At 51.5% G+C, this 14112-nt stretch overlaps 4 protein-coding genes across 4 annotated transcripts; 3 read left to right on the top strand and 1 right to left on the bottom strand.

The window, feature by feature from the left end:
• Nucleotides 1–2756: 2756 nt before the first annotated feature.
• NEUTE1DRAFT_48148 (uncharacterized protein) lies at nucleotides 2757–5768 on the bottom strand (the record flags this gene model as incomplete). Its single annotated transcript, XM_009854532.1, has 7 exons — nucleotides 2757–3023; nucleotides 3194–3855; nucleotides 4060–4137; nucleotides 4414–4536; nucleotides 4648–4737; nucleotides 5280–5409; nucleotides 5736–5768. Coding segments are annotated over 7 exons (1383 nt in total), but the record flags the coding sequence as incomplete, so codon positions are not given.
• Nucleotides 5769–5820: 52 nt separating this feature from the next.
• Nucleotides 5821–6978, top strand: NEUTE1DRAFT_130952 (uncharacterized protein; the record flags this gene model as incomplete). The annotated part of the gene is made up of 2 exons (XM_009854640.1): nucleotides 5821–6690; nucleotides 6790–6978. 2 exons carry the CDS (start codon nucleotides 5821–5823, stop codon nucleotides 6976–6978), a joined length of 1059 nt encoding a protein of 352 aa, XP_009852942.1.
• A 1585-nt stretch (nucleotides 6979–8563) lies between these two features.
• NEUTE1DRAFT_85138 (uncharacterized protein) lies at nucleotides 8564–10428 on the top strand (the record flags this gene model as incomplete). The annotated part of the gene is made up of 2 exons (XM_009854639.1): nucleotides 8564–9963; nucleotides 10024–10428. 2 exons carry the CDS (start codon nucleotides 8878–8880, stop codon nucleotides 10303–10305), a joined length of 1368 nt encoding a protein of 455 aa, XP_009852941.1.
• A 1852-nt stretch (nucleotides 10429–12280) lies between these two features.
• NEUTE1DRAFT_47564 (uncharacterized protein) lies at nucleotides 12281–13579 on the top strand (the record flags this gene model as incomplete). The annotated part of the gene is made up of 1 exon (XM_009854486.1): nucleotides 12281–13579. One exon carries the CDS (start codon nucleotides 12281–12283, stop codon nucleotides 13577–13579), a length of 1299 nt encoding a protein of 432 aa, XP_009852788.1.
• Between the last annotated feature and the right edge of the window lie 533 nt (nucleotides 13580–14112).

Raw genomic sequence — 14112 nt, 5'->3', positions numbered from 1 at the left:
ATACCCGATCTAAAGCGGACAAATGAGAAAGGAGGTCAATGTTACACGAACTCATGTGCGGTGCTGAATCAGGGGAAAGACAAATGGCAGATGGATGAGAAGTAGAAAGGATAGTTCGGGGGATCCGGTACCTGACTTTCATCTTTCGGGCGCCAAGCGGAGAGGTAGTATGTTTCGATTGGGACTCTAATCTGCCTTGCGAGATACCCATCCAGTTTTAGATGATTGAGTGTTGCCAATCCTTGCCCATCTCTTTTCTCGGGAGCCATTACCACCCATCCGTCATTGTGCATTATCGATTAGCTCTTATCTGACCGCATGAAGGTCTCTTACATAACGTGGCTCAGGAGGACGAGGGGGCCAAGTATACGGAGAACTAGGGACAACACGTAATTTCAAAATGCCTCGTGTGTGTTCACAAGCACCGACGGCCGATTGTGCGGACTATTGATCTCGTTGAACGGATTGGCTAGGAAGGAAGCGGGTAATTGACAAGATGGTCTGATGTTGGGTTGCGGCCTCGAACTGTGAGTTGGCAATTGAATGTTGTATTATGTCATCTTCGCCGAGTAAGGGCGTCTGGCCTTTCATTGTGTTAGTTACTCTTATCACACCGGGAATTGAAAGCTCCAAGCCCGCCAGTTTGTAGTTTGTATATCTGCAGCGTAGGAACATGGATAGCGCACTGTTTGCGATATGCTGCATGTGATGAGAAGACGCTGAGTCCATCCACTTGGCAGAGACTGGGGCCTTGAGGTGTCGACAGGGAGGGGCGAAAACCTACCTAGCTGTGTTACCGGCTTGACTGACAGCCGACTCAGGCTTTGCGCGTGTGAAGATAGCTTGTCAGCGAGTACCATCTTTCAGAGGCGCTGCGAAAGGACAGGTTCGCTGCGCCGCTGGGTTCTCCCGGCGCTGGTTTCCGTGGTTACCGTGGCGGTATGTATTTGTTGTTGTTGATGGTTGCTTTTGTCGTCAGCTTGGTGGTCCAAGTCGTGTTTTTTTGTTCACCGAGCCTAAAAGATCATGCCCAGTTCCAACCAGCCAATGATACTTTCTCTACTTTATTGTGGCTGAGTGAAGCTTATTGGATTGTCCCTGTCGTTCATTCTGTTCGCCTTATCCTGGGCTCTAAACACGCGATTTAGAACAGGTAGTCGGTACTTAGTCAACGTAGCTCATGCTGGCCGCGGCCCAGAAAGGCAATGTGCACTGTTCCCCCCGCCCGCTCTCTTCGGACGGATCCCAGACTGGCTACGCGTGTAGAGTAGTGTCAATGGCCGCGCCACCAGGCGCCATCTGCGAACCAGCCGTACAGCCTCTCAGCCAACCGGATAACTCTCGCTCGCCACAGCGTGGGAACCGGGATTTTTCCAAGCCTACCCCGCGACTAAATCTGTTAGCATTAACAGATACTAGCGTGTTGAAATGGTGCCGAGCGATCAACATACGTTTTCTTTTTGCCACCGGGTAAGGTATGTCCGGAGGGAGTGTCTGAAGAAACGGAGGACGTTGAAAGTGGATCCATTCAGTACACTAAAGGTCGAATGAACAGCAAATCAAATTTGTACAAGCGTTTGACAGTTCCTGGGGAATGCGGTGTGGGGCCACTGCATTTGAATAAGTGTTAGTGCATTCCCCTAAGCCAGGGCAGTACAGCGCCATTACCTTAGCAGTACGGTAACAACCTTTTTGAAGTGCAGACACACGCATGCACACTTGACACCTGCCAGTGTCAATTGCCAACACCTAACCACGGCACTCATCGCGATGACCCTACATACAAGTATGTAGATGCCTGGTAAGCGGGCTGCTTCGGGGTTTCTTCATTAACAACACCACTAGGTAAAACCTGCTCCCCAATTCCCCATTCCATTCCCACAACCACATAGCAAACCCCAACGAAGCACTTTTCATGTGACATCCAATGGATGCCACGTCCCGTCCTGGCAAGCTCGTGGGCCAGCTGCGTCTGGCCCATGATTTCGTGCACAGCGAACATGCATACACGTCAGCACAAGGTGTCAGGGGGAACACCCAATAATTCATTACCTCTATGTACAATCCAGCGTGAATTCGTATCTTGCGTTCTGAAGAGGATGGAGAGGTGCTGCTGTGGTGTTGACAGCCCCAAGTCATTGTCGAACCACGAGGGGGATAGTTCTCGACTTGATGCCAATGAAGTCTTTAGGTTGTCCTTGTTCTACTACCCTTGTTTTAACCCGTCGGAATAACCAACCTACCCAACAGACAAACTCAGTCTTGTATTGTACCATGTCCAATTGCGTGGCTGGCTGCTTTGCACCCATGGAACATGACTGACAGCACAGCCTTATAGGTTCAAAGCCAAAGGAGGTGGTGCTGGACTGAACGATCGATCGTGATGCATTTGTCTCTTTCTAGCAGACCCTATACATTTAACAAAGTTTAAGTACTTGCATGCTACGTGTGTTGAAATTGCTTAATGCCGTGTCCCGTATCCTGTCTTTGCGGGAAAAAAAGAAAAAAAGAAAAAAAACCGCCTGCCAGGCCTCCCAAGAACCATTGATGCCCAGTGCCCAGACCGATCATGTACCCTAGACTAAAGCGCGAGAATCAAAAGACTGAACGCGTGCTTTCGACCTAACATGGAAAAAAAAAGCAGCAAAAAACTACAAGGGGAAGAAAGGAAAGAGCCATTCAGACAAAAAGCGAGGCCAAGAAAGGAATCGAGTCGGAACAAAAAAAAGAAGGAGATTAAATCCCTTATCACGACCTCAAACAATCTCATAATCCTCAATCGAGTCCTTGCCAAGATCCATCGTCATCATAGCGGTATACTCGGCATTCCTCTCCCTCTGGTCATTAAACATTCTCTGCTCCAAATCACTGGCCAAACTGCCCCTTAGCCTCTGCTCCAGCTCCAGACGTATCGCCAACCTGACGTCGGCTAGTTGCTTATCATTTGTTGCAGTGGAAGTACCGGTGGAGGTTGTAGTGCTGTCAGGTTGTTGAATGCTGCCCAAGTTTTCTGTAACAGACAGCTGTTCTTGAAGCATTATTGAGTTGAGTTGTTGCATAGTCTTTTTTATTGCTTGTTTGAGTTGCTGTGGTTGTTAGCACCATGACCACCAGCCCCAGCATGACTGACTGACTAAGTCCCTCCGTATGCAGTGGAGGAAAAAAAAAAGAGAAAAAAAGAAAACACACTTACGTCGTCACTCCACGCTTTACCTCTTGCCCGCAAAAAGGCCAATTGTCTCGCAATCGTGTCGGCATCTCTCTCCACGTGGAACACATGCTCGAGAGCAATGGAGATTTTCTGAAGGGATTTTCCTTCGACTTTGTCGAGCCGGAAGATGAATCGATTCTGCTCCGGAGTCCATGTATCGTTGGAGTTCGTGGGTGCTGTAGATGTTGTCGATTGTTGAGCGGGTGAAATGAGAATGGGCGATGAGAGAGTGCTCAGATTGTGGCTGACCTGGACTGACTGTGCTGAATGATGTGATGGCGGGGGGTTTGGCCCCTGGACGATTAGACCCGGTGCCCAAGCCATCTCAGCCATTCCAGTCCCAGACATCACGGCCGCATATCCGCCGTGGGCGAAATTGGGGGAGACGGAGCTGATGTGTCCCTGGTCTTGAGTCCCATATTGAGGCGTTGGAAAAGCAGGAATAATTTGAGGATTCTGATCCAGACGATGGGAAGCTGGAGCTCGACGAACTCTCTCAGCCACTGCCACATCGTATGCGGGCGGCGGGGAGGATCCTCCCAATGTGGGAATGAACGGGCCGTCATCTTCGGTGAAGTGGCCGTAGATGTAGGTCTCATCACCCGTGGGCGCCATCATAACTGACCTCCCGGTCTCCTTCTTGCCTTGAAGATTCAAGTAAATATCTGGGAATTGTAAAGTTATGAGCTGGCTCTTGTTTTGAATTTGATTGCGTTCATGTCATGATCTCGTAGAAGGGGGCCAGGCTAGAATTCATATATATCGAGCGGATTGGAGATAAACCAGGCACCATGCCAACGTCGTCACTGAGTGGATGATTTTCCCCGTTTCCCATCCTGGAAACTTACGATCCAAGCTTGAGGTAGGGAGCCTGCTGTCTTGCCTCTGTTCATTTGCCCAACAGACCCGCTTGATGGCCCAGCCTACTTGCCTTTCGACAAGGCGTCAGTCCGCAGTTGATACCTAACTGTCAAGGAGTGGAGCGGGCACTAGGTCTGAATGCATTGGTCGCCGAATTGAGCAGGAACCAAAACCGCGGACGCATTTTACCTACGGTTCGGCACTCTGTTATGTAGGTGAATTGACGAATATTACCGAGGTCCAAATTCATCGAATGAGTGAGTACCTCTGGAGAGTCATGTAAGAAAACCCGCTTGCCGGAGAGCAGCCTGACATGTTGACTCGCGGCACAATCAGCACACCACCGCCGCCAGCAATTGACCGAAGCGGCCTGCTGGCCGAGTCTCCTAGCAGCTGTCGCATTCTAGCCAGGCGTCGGTGTTTGCGGCTTCGAGCTATCGAGCTGGGTGCGTAGGTGACTATGACTGTAGAAAGATTCGATGTCAGCACCAATCGCCCGCCCAGTAGGTAGAGGTAGATATATGATACCATCACTCAACCGGAGCGAATCATCGATGCAAATTACCTGCCTAGACGATCATCCGGCGGCCTTCTGGGCTTGAAGCCCAGCAAATCGCAAGTCCACCAATCCCCCGAGTTGTACGACGAATCCAGGCAATTGCGGTCTGGTCAGGGTCACTGGCACAACGCCCGCAGAATCCCTAGGCTTCGAGCATGGCTTCAAGCCAAGCACATGCAGGCATCGATATGCTGCATAATGCTGGGGGATTGAGTGGACGGATGGTTTGGTGGGACCTATGGCTGGCTTTAAGCCTAGGTGGGGGCCCGTTGTGTCAGCAACCCCCGGCCCCCCGGGCCGGCATACTTTTATGGGACTTGGCTCGGAGCCAGGCTTGAAGCCTTGAATACTGTATCAAAACAAAACACTCGACGTTACACCCGAAGTGAACCCTTTGTTTCTTATTTTAGGCATCTCTTCTCCCATTGCAGCACGCATGATGCTCGGTGCGGCGTTACGCGGATCCCTCCACCTTTCCCGCTGCTAGAGGTTGCAATCCCTCAAGCGTCATGTTATCTCTTTTCCATTGTGACTCTCATCCAACAGAAACGGGATTCCATGGAATGACGGAAACGCCTCTTGCCAATGAGTCCCTACCTACTCTACCTTTGAGCAAATGGCAGAACATGGAGTGAAGATATTGCGTACCAGAAAGGGAAAATTGGAACGATTGCAGTCCAGGACATGGTGTTCGTACCAGAGCCTCAACGCCAACGGCGCAATCACATTCCGGAGTATGTCTCCTACCAAGCAGTTCTTGGTAACACTTGTCCAGGGTCTGATGTCGTAGTAGGTTGCCGAGTTATCTCCTGATGTGACAAAGGCTGTTTGTTCTTTTGGTCAGAGCCGTCAGCGATTTTCCCTGTGCAGAGGATCGAGAGTTAGGACTTCACCGAGATAGATTGAGGATGATAAAAGTTCAGAACTTCCCCCGAGAATGCGTTGTAAATCGCCTTATACTCGCCTCCACAACACGTTCTTGTATCATCAGTCTTTGACAGGCTCGTTGTCAACTCTTCAAGACTCGTCGCCTCATAGGAACGGACCTCAGACCGTTACACATACACTTGTTCTTCTCTTCCGCCACAACCCAATCCGGATCACGTACCCATAAGGCGAGAGACGGACAGTTTTGGAACCAAAGCCATAGAAACGACATCCAACAGACCTGAATGCAGCACCAGCCTCTATGGATCGCCCCACGCGTGAGCACGTCCTTAGCAATGGTCGGGCATTTGAACGATCCAAGAGGTCCGACCATGCTCCTCTGGTCCCGCACACATTCGTCCCCGTGCCGGCCTCTTCGACCAGATGTGCTGGCTCAACACGGGCTGCTGTAACCGCTCCCCAACCGCGTGTGGCTCAGATTATGAGCATAAACGACCTCCTTCTGGAAAGAGCCGGGATGATTCAAATTCCCCAACTGACATACGAATGGGGCCAACATCCCCATGACATGATCGCGGGCATCACTCCTCTTCCAGCACCGCCCGGACAAGCCGAGCTCATGTACGACAACGCATTCGGAATGAACAGAGGTCTGCCAGTTCCAACCCACGTCCACGCCCACACCCAGGGACTCCAATGTCAACGCAGGCCATGCATACATGGCTATGGAGGCCGGGGACAGACTAAACGCACTTATCTGCCTCATCCGCAATCTGAAAAGGACTTTCTGGCGCAATACTACGCCGGGCCCCCCTCAGCAGACACGGGCGCTGACCAAATACCTCATATTCCCGCGGTTATAGAGGTACCTAAAGCGCCAGCAGCCCAGCAGCAACCCCAGATCGTCACCGAGATTAGTAGTACGGGCACGGCGGCGGCGGGATCCACAGGTCTCACGATTACCACCACCACCACCACCACGGGCACGGGCGCGGGCGCCACCACCACGACGAGAACGATAACCGGACCCGATGGAACCGTCCTCGTCCCTCCTCCCGTCCCCGCTCACCCAGGCTGCGAACTCTCCCCACAAATGGCCAAAGTGATGGACGAGTATGGAATCGAGCATGTGTGCGATTACTTGCGAGCCAAGAACTTGCTCAGAGACAAGGTAATTGACAAACGCAGTTTTCGTTTCGTTACAAATCCTTCCAAAGAAAAAAATTCATGGAAAAAGGCTGGACTGACCAGACCCCACAATGCAATTCAGATAGTAAAGAAAGTCCTCAACAACACGCAGGACAAACTTATGGAACTGCTGCTGAAGGAACTTGATCAAATGAGCAGTGAAGAAGAGGAGGAGGAGGATGCCGATCTTGATTTTGTCTCTGACATGGAAGATGGCGGCGAGACGGGTCGCCGCCAGGAGGGTGAAGTGGACTGGACCTTTGCGGGTTAAGATGCAGGTACAGAAGTATCTCATCTGATGAGGAGATTACCGCGGTTTCATGCCGCTGGAAAACAAAAAAAAAGAAAAGGCTGAGCGATTTGCGATGGTGGTCAGGTGGGTGGTGTTGGAGGTGGAAGGCCATGTACTGTTTGTCAACTTTTGACTTTTTTTTTTTTTTTTTTCCTGTTCATTTCTTTGCACATCCTGAGGCTGCACTGGGGTGAAATATCTGGTAGGTAGTTTTTCTTCGCTAAAATATCAGTTTTAATTAAGGAACGTAAGCAAGCTACCAAGGTTTGATTTGGTGAGATTTTGCGATACAAAACATCACATACCTCTAGGGGCACTTTTCATGGATGTGCTCACTCTCTTTTCCTTGCTTGCACCTGAGAAATCGTCTCTGCCATGGGTATCAACTAGCTTTTTTTTTTCTTGTCAGCGGTTGTAAGTAGGGAGTGGAGGTTTCATTTCCCTTCAAGGAATCATTGTCGCCTGGAGTCAACGCTGTCGCTGCCTTTCTTCCTTCCTTCCTTCCCTTCTACTTTGCACCTCAACCCGGCAGCTGCCTCCCTTCCCCCTCCTGGCTGTTCCTGCCTGCCTTGGGTGTGGTACATAAGGTACCCCTTGGCCGTGCCTTTTGCAACTCAGCCCCAAAGAAAAGCGCGGTTGGCGGAGTGGTCTAACGCATCACTCGATTTGTGGGTTGAAATTCCCGGAGAGCCTCTTTCCAAAGACCGACTCTGGGGGCAAACAATTTCAGTAGAACAAATGCTGAGTGAAGACCCGGGTTCCAGTCCCGGACCGCGCATATCTTTTCGTTCTTTTTGAACAATTTTTGGCCCATCCAGCTGTTTGTTGTAAGGACATCATTTCATTACTCGGTCAACACTTCTGTGTTTCGACACTTGCGCGTGTCTAGCTTACCTATAGCTTCAATAGCAGAGCCTGATTTGGGTCCATTCTGTGCAACATATATCGGACAATCAACTATTTTGAAGTGTACCCTTCAGAATACCGAGCTCGACTCGAGAGAGAACGGTCTCGAAATGTCACAAATCGCCGAGCTTAGGTATTAACCGACGACTTTGAGCAATGTCAGTCAATAATCCCTCGTAAAGGGCAAAGAGATGGATGACACTGAGAATTCGTTCTGACGCGACCTACAGGTCAACCCGACGTCCAGATGGAGTCTGATACGTTTGGTTGACGTGAGATTGAAGATACCTATTCGAGCAGACGAACAATGAAAAGGGACGAGAGTGCACAGGCCACCTCCTTCTTAAATGCTTATGCCAGAACCTCGATCTCCAGCCACGAGAGCATCAGGTTTTCGAGTCTGAGCCATGATGAAACGTGGGGAGTGAATCTGGTTGTCATCAAGTCAGAATGGTCCGCACCTTCATAAATACCACTCTGTTCACTGCCTGTTGACAAGGTCGTGTTTTCGGTGATTGTTCGGCGATGGTGAGGAAAAGCGTTGCTGCCAAGGATCATGACTTCCGCTCCACTTTGTTATCAGCTTACACTACTTACTGATAAGAACTCCAAATGTCGATGACGTAGGGCTCCTCCTCCCGAAATCAAACACTCCGCGCGGGGCCGAGGGGACCCTTACAACAGGAACAATCAACAATGACGATGGATTGATATTAGCCTTGTGTGAATCCTGACGGACATGGCTAATGCTCCAGTTCCCCCCTGGCTCTCTGACGTCGTAAACCCCATGGTCGGCAGTTATAAGTTCTCGGAAGCCCTTCCGAGACCTCCGCCTAACAAACCCCCCTAACATGCCCATTCATTCTTCGCAGCACTCTTGACAACCCACAACACCATAGAACCCATCGATACCCAGATACCGACCACTTGATACAGTAAACAAAACACAAACAAAGCACAGCAACACACACCATGGCCACTGCTCAATTAGCCTACGGCGTCGAAAAGATTGTCGGCAATGGCCCCGAACAGATCAAGCAGGACGTCTCCGCCTACGACCCCTCAAAGGGCACCGGCGATGCCTCGGAACTCATGAAGGCCCTCGTCTGGGAGGGCGCAAAGAAGGTCCAGGTCGTCGAGGTTCCCAAGCCCAAGATCGTCGAGCCCACCGATGTCATCCTCAAGGTCACCGGCTCAACCATTTGCGGCTCCGACCTCCACCTCTTCCACGGCGCCGTCATGCAGATGAACAAGGGCGACATCCTCGGCCACGAGTTCTGCGGTATCGTCGAGCAGGTCGGCCCCGCGGTCCAGAAGGTCAAGCCCGGCAAGCGCTACGTCGTCTCCTTCCAGATTGCCTGTGGCAATTGCTTCTACTGCAAGAACAAGCTCTCGAGCCAGTGCGAGGTCACCAACTCCAACTCGCAGATGAAGGCCATGTACGGCGGCCGCACCGCTGGTATCTTTGGCTACTCGCACCTGACGGGCGGTTTCGCCGGTGGCCAGGCCGAGTACGTCCGCGTGCCGCTGGCCGACGCCAACATGCTCGAGATCCCCGACGACGTTCCCGATGAAAAGGCCCTCTACCTTTCCGACGTGCTCCCGACTTCGTACAACGGCGTGAAGGATACCGCCGTCTATCCCGGCGATGCCCTCGCCATCTTTGGTGGTGGTCCGATTGGCCAGATGGTGGGCATCTTTGCCCTGTGGGAGGGAGCCAGCAAGGTCATCTACGTCGACACGGAGCCGAGACTTTCCTTCATCAAGAGCCGCTGGCCAGCCGAGCACGCAGATAAGCTCCACTTGGTAGACTTCAAGCAGCTCAGCTCTGGCTTCACCAAAAACGAGACGGTTGTCAGCAAGTTGAAGGAGTTGACCGGCAACCGCGGCCCCGATGTCGCTATCGACTGCGCGGCCGGAGAGTATGCCAAGGGCTGGCTGCACTGGCTCGAGATGCAGATTGGCGCCGAGACAGATACCAGCGAGATCATCAACGAGATGGTTGAGGGTGTGAGGAATTACGGCAGAGTGGGTTTGACTGGTGTCTATGTCGGCTACGTGAGTTATCTTCAAATATTTTGAGTGTCATCGGATTAAACTAACCTTCGTTCCATCCAGACCAACCACTTCAACGTCGGCTCTCTTATGCAGCGCGGCATCCGCCTCATTGGAAACGGTCAGGCACCCGTGCACAAATACTGGGAGGACTTGTTGCAGAAGATTCGCGAGGGTACTCTCGATCCCACCATCATGATCTCCCACCGTGTCCGCCTGGATGATATGGACAAGGTCTACCACAAGTTTGATGCCAAGGAGGACGCGATGCAAAAGGTCTTCGTCGAGACCAAGTTCTCTCTGCCACGGGCCCCGGGAACTCCCGAGTTGACGACGTACGAATAAGTGGAAGGGGAGGAGATACCTAATGAAATAGTAGTGGTATACTAGTAGTAGTAGTAATGCTGTGTCACGACGTTAAGAAGAATGAATCAAGCTTTTTTTCTGGATACCAACGCATGTTTTTAGTTGTTTACTAGTCTTTCTTTCTGCCTTTTGTCTCGGACAACATCTTGTGTTAGCGCACGATACAGCACCCGCCTGTCGCCATCGTAACACATCGGTAACAGTCGCCAGCAAAGCCAAGTCTGTGAGAAGCAAGCCACATATTCTTGCATGCAGAAATCGTGTGCACTGATTGACCTTATGTAAAGGGTAAGCCGCATTATCATGAGGTCCTGCATAAGCAGTGGCATGAACCTGTTTTTCGTACCAGCAGCCACCCACGTAAGCCTTGTCCGTCACCCAAGAACAAAACATCGACAAGCAAAGTAAGCCGAGGGCTTGGTGAGTGGACGGGGACAAGGTTGTTTTTGAGGTCGCCTTCCGGGGAAATAGATCGAAATGACGGTCTCAAACTTCAGCCCCCCAAAAACGTTCTAGCTCATGACGATGAAGCATCCACTTTGGAAAGATCGTCAAGGAGATTTGATCGTCGACTTAATCGTCGCTAGTCACCGTCACTGATCTTCATAGTGTACATACCGCCCTATATTTGCTCCACAGATTGTCGGTCGATAAGACGTTTCCCGATCGCCGCCGCTTGTTCTGTTCACCGGTGTGATGTTCCTTATTTCAACCAGCCTTGCGAGATTCCACGTTTATCGATTTTGTTGTTGCGGTCGGAGAGAGAAAGCTGAAAGTCATAACAATACTCCGATTGTCTTAAAGAGTTGAGTGATTGGCAGCTAATCCGACAGACACACAAGAGGAATAAGAAGGTCAGAAAGGACACTCACTTGGACGATCATCCGAGTCTCGACGGGGAATTTCTGGAGGAGGATCAAGCATCGACGCAACGAAAACCACACAGCGACAACACGTGCCACCGCACCGCAAATGCACAACAAAAACAAATTGGGATTGGAATTGCACGCGCTTCCTGGAATAATACGGTTCACAGATCATCTACCTATGCGATGCGATGCACCTGCATCCCTCAGTCATGCCCCCCCTCTCCCCCGTATCATTGCAGACCACTGCCGATGAGCATCTTCCTACCTTTTTTTGTTTCGCTGTGGCGTTCATTGAGAGAGAGAATGGGCACAGATAGAATGGCTTGGATGGTTTTATGCCGATACGCATTGGGACGGACCCCAGGATCCGTGACCGCTGCAAGTGCAATCGCATTCGCAAACCTTGTGCTGTAGATGGAATGGGCCTTGTCCTTCTTTCATCCTTTTTTCTCGTTTCCATCGCGTTGTGCTAGGATCATTGAGTTAGAGTTTTGGGACTAAAAAAAAGAACAACACAGATCGTGCGTGTCCACGGAAACATGGAAAATGAACTACCCTTTTCTACACCCCGTGGCCGCCCTCCCTCCACGGTCACGGTGGATGTGTCCACTCGATCAAGATCGTCGTCCCCGTCGTCGTCGTCTCCTCCCACCGTGACTTTGAACAAGACCCTCGGGGTCCAGCCCAACGAAGAAAAAGAAAAAGAAGAACAAGAAGTGGAGGCCGAAATCGACGATCAAGAACGACGACTGGGGTCCCATATAACTACTCGACGGCGATCACGATTACCGCCCGTTGCTCCCCCACAAGCTACTAAGAAGAAGGCCAAGTGTGATGATGTAAATCGTGACCCATCATACGACCACGACGACAACAGCAACAGCAACAGTGCCAGCGACAACGATAACGACTTCCTCGAAAGTCCCACCCTTCGAGCCCGCCGCCCCCCTCACAGTTCCCGTCACCGTACCACCACCACCACGGCATCGGCGGGAGGAAGTGACGGTCTTTTCCCACCAACGTGTGACCCGTTGTACCATCTGTACGACCTTTCGTCGTCGTCGTATTATCTCCCCGAACACGCAATGTTCTCCCTTATCCACAACCCACGCACCTTCCTCCGCTTCATCTTCGGCATCGTTTTTCTCATGTGTTTTCTCACCAACATGGTTTCCGGCGGGCCACTAGCCGCTCAACACCTCCGCGACGCCTTTCGCGGTCACCGCCCATGGAAAACAGATACTAATGAAAGACGAGACGACGACATCACCCAATCCCAATCCCAATCCTCACCACAACAGGGCAACGTAATCCGCGTCGCCGCCTCTCCCATCCAAATCGACCCTCACGGCGTCTACATCCGCGCTTCCCCTCTCTACTCCTCCTCCTCCTCCTCCGACGGGCGGCATCCCGACACATCCCGCATCATCGCCGGCTTCGCCAGCACCTCGGGGTCTGACCGCGTCCTCCGCGTCTCTTCATCCTCCAACTCGGGCGCCTCCTGGTCTCCTTTAGGTGAAATCACCCGTTTCCCTTCAGACGGGACCCACGACCTCGACAACGCCATGCCTTTAGCCCTTCCCTCCGGCCGCATCCTATTCGCCTTTCGGCACCACTCTTTATCCCCTTCTTCTTCAACAGGCTTCCACTACACTTTCTACCGCCTCGAAATCTGTTCCTCCTCTGACGGGGGCCGCACCTGGTCTTTTCTGTCTCATATCGACCAACGGCCTGCCTCTTCTTCTGGAAAGAAAAACGGCCTGTGGGAACCTTTCTTGCGTTTGGCAGCAGACGGCAACACAATCCAAGCGTACTACTCCTCTGAAAACTCCGCCGGGGACCAAGATAATCTCATGCGATATTCCACGGACGAAGGAAAAACCTGGTCTGACCCGCCTATTTTAGTCTCCAGCTCGCCAACTGCGGACTCAAGGGACGGGATGACGGGCGTTTCTGCTATCTCTTCTTCCTCCCCCAGGGAGTTAATCTGCGTGTTTGAAACGACTTCCCCAGACGGGACTTTTTCGATAGCTAGAGTGCTAAGTCACGATGATGGCCGTACCTGGGGAGAGAGGGAGAACGTGTACATGGCTCAAGGAGGTAAATGGGCGGGAGCGCCGCAGGTGTATCTGGTAGGAGACACGTTGGTGACGAGTTTCTTGACGAACGAAGGGACGGAGTTGCCCAAGATTGATGGGGCGTATACCAAGGTTGTGGTTAGTAAGGATTCAGGCAAAACGTGGACGGAGACGGGCAAGGCGGAGACGGTCGCGGGGACGGGGAGCCATTGGCCGGGTTTGTACAGTTTGAATGGGACGCATTTCCTAGCGCTGTATTCGACGGATGAGATGGGGGCGGTTAGTCATTTGCATAGTGTTTCGTGATCTTTTGACCTAGAGGTTGGATGTATATTGGGGGGGAGGCAGGATAGAAAGTAATTTATGACAATACCTAGGAATATTAATAGGGATCAGGATAGCAATGGGGATAGGAATAATGACCAAGTACCTAGATATCTTGAGGTAGCCTAGTAACCTGCGACAATGTGTTTGAGTAGGTATTCTTGTGGGATCGAAGTCATGAAACAGCGGTGGTTGAGGGTGAGGTCGAAGAAGGTGATAGTAGTAGTACTGTCGATGGAGGTACTGTGGCGTTGATAGATAGAGGTACTTACTCTTGCAAATCGTGTTAGTTCTCAAGGACGGTATCGATTCCCGGTGGCAGAGGTTGAGTTGTTCAGCGACCGCGTCTCAGAATATTTTTCCGATACATGAAGCCCCCGTCAAGTGACTCTTGCTCATCGTCCACGCAGCGGGAAAACTGAAAATGTACATCCGCTTGTTTTCGACTTGATGCTCAGGGATGATGGGATATAAATGCGATATATACTGATTGGTGAACCTACCCAAGTGAGGAT

The sequence above is a fragment of the Neurospora tetrasperma genome (assembly GCF_000213175.1).
Source record: "Neurospora tetrasperma FGSC 2508 unplaced genomic scaffold NEUTE1scaffold_5, whole genome shotgun sequence".
NCBI classification, from domain to species: domain Eukaryota; kingdom Fungi; phylum Ascomycota; class Sordariomycetes; order Sordariales; family Sordariaceae; genus Neurospora; species Neurospora tetrasperma.
The sequence above is the reverse complement of the archived record's forward strand: the minus strand, read 5'-3'. Positions and strand labels throughout refer to the sequence as shown.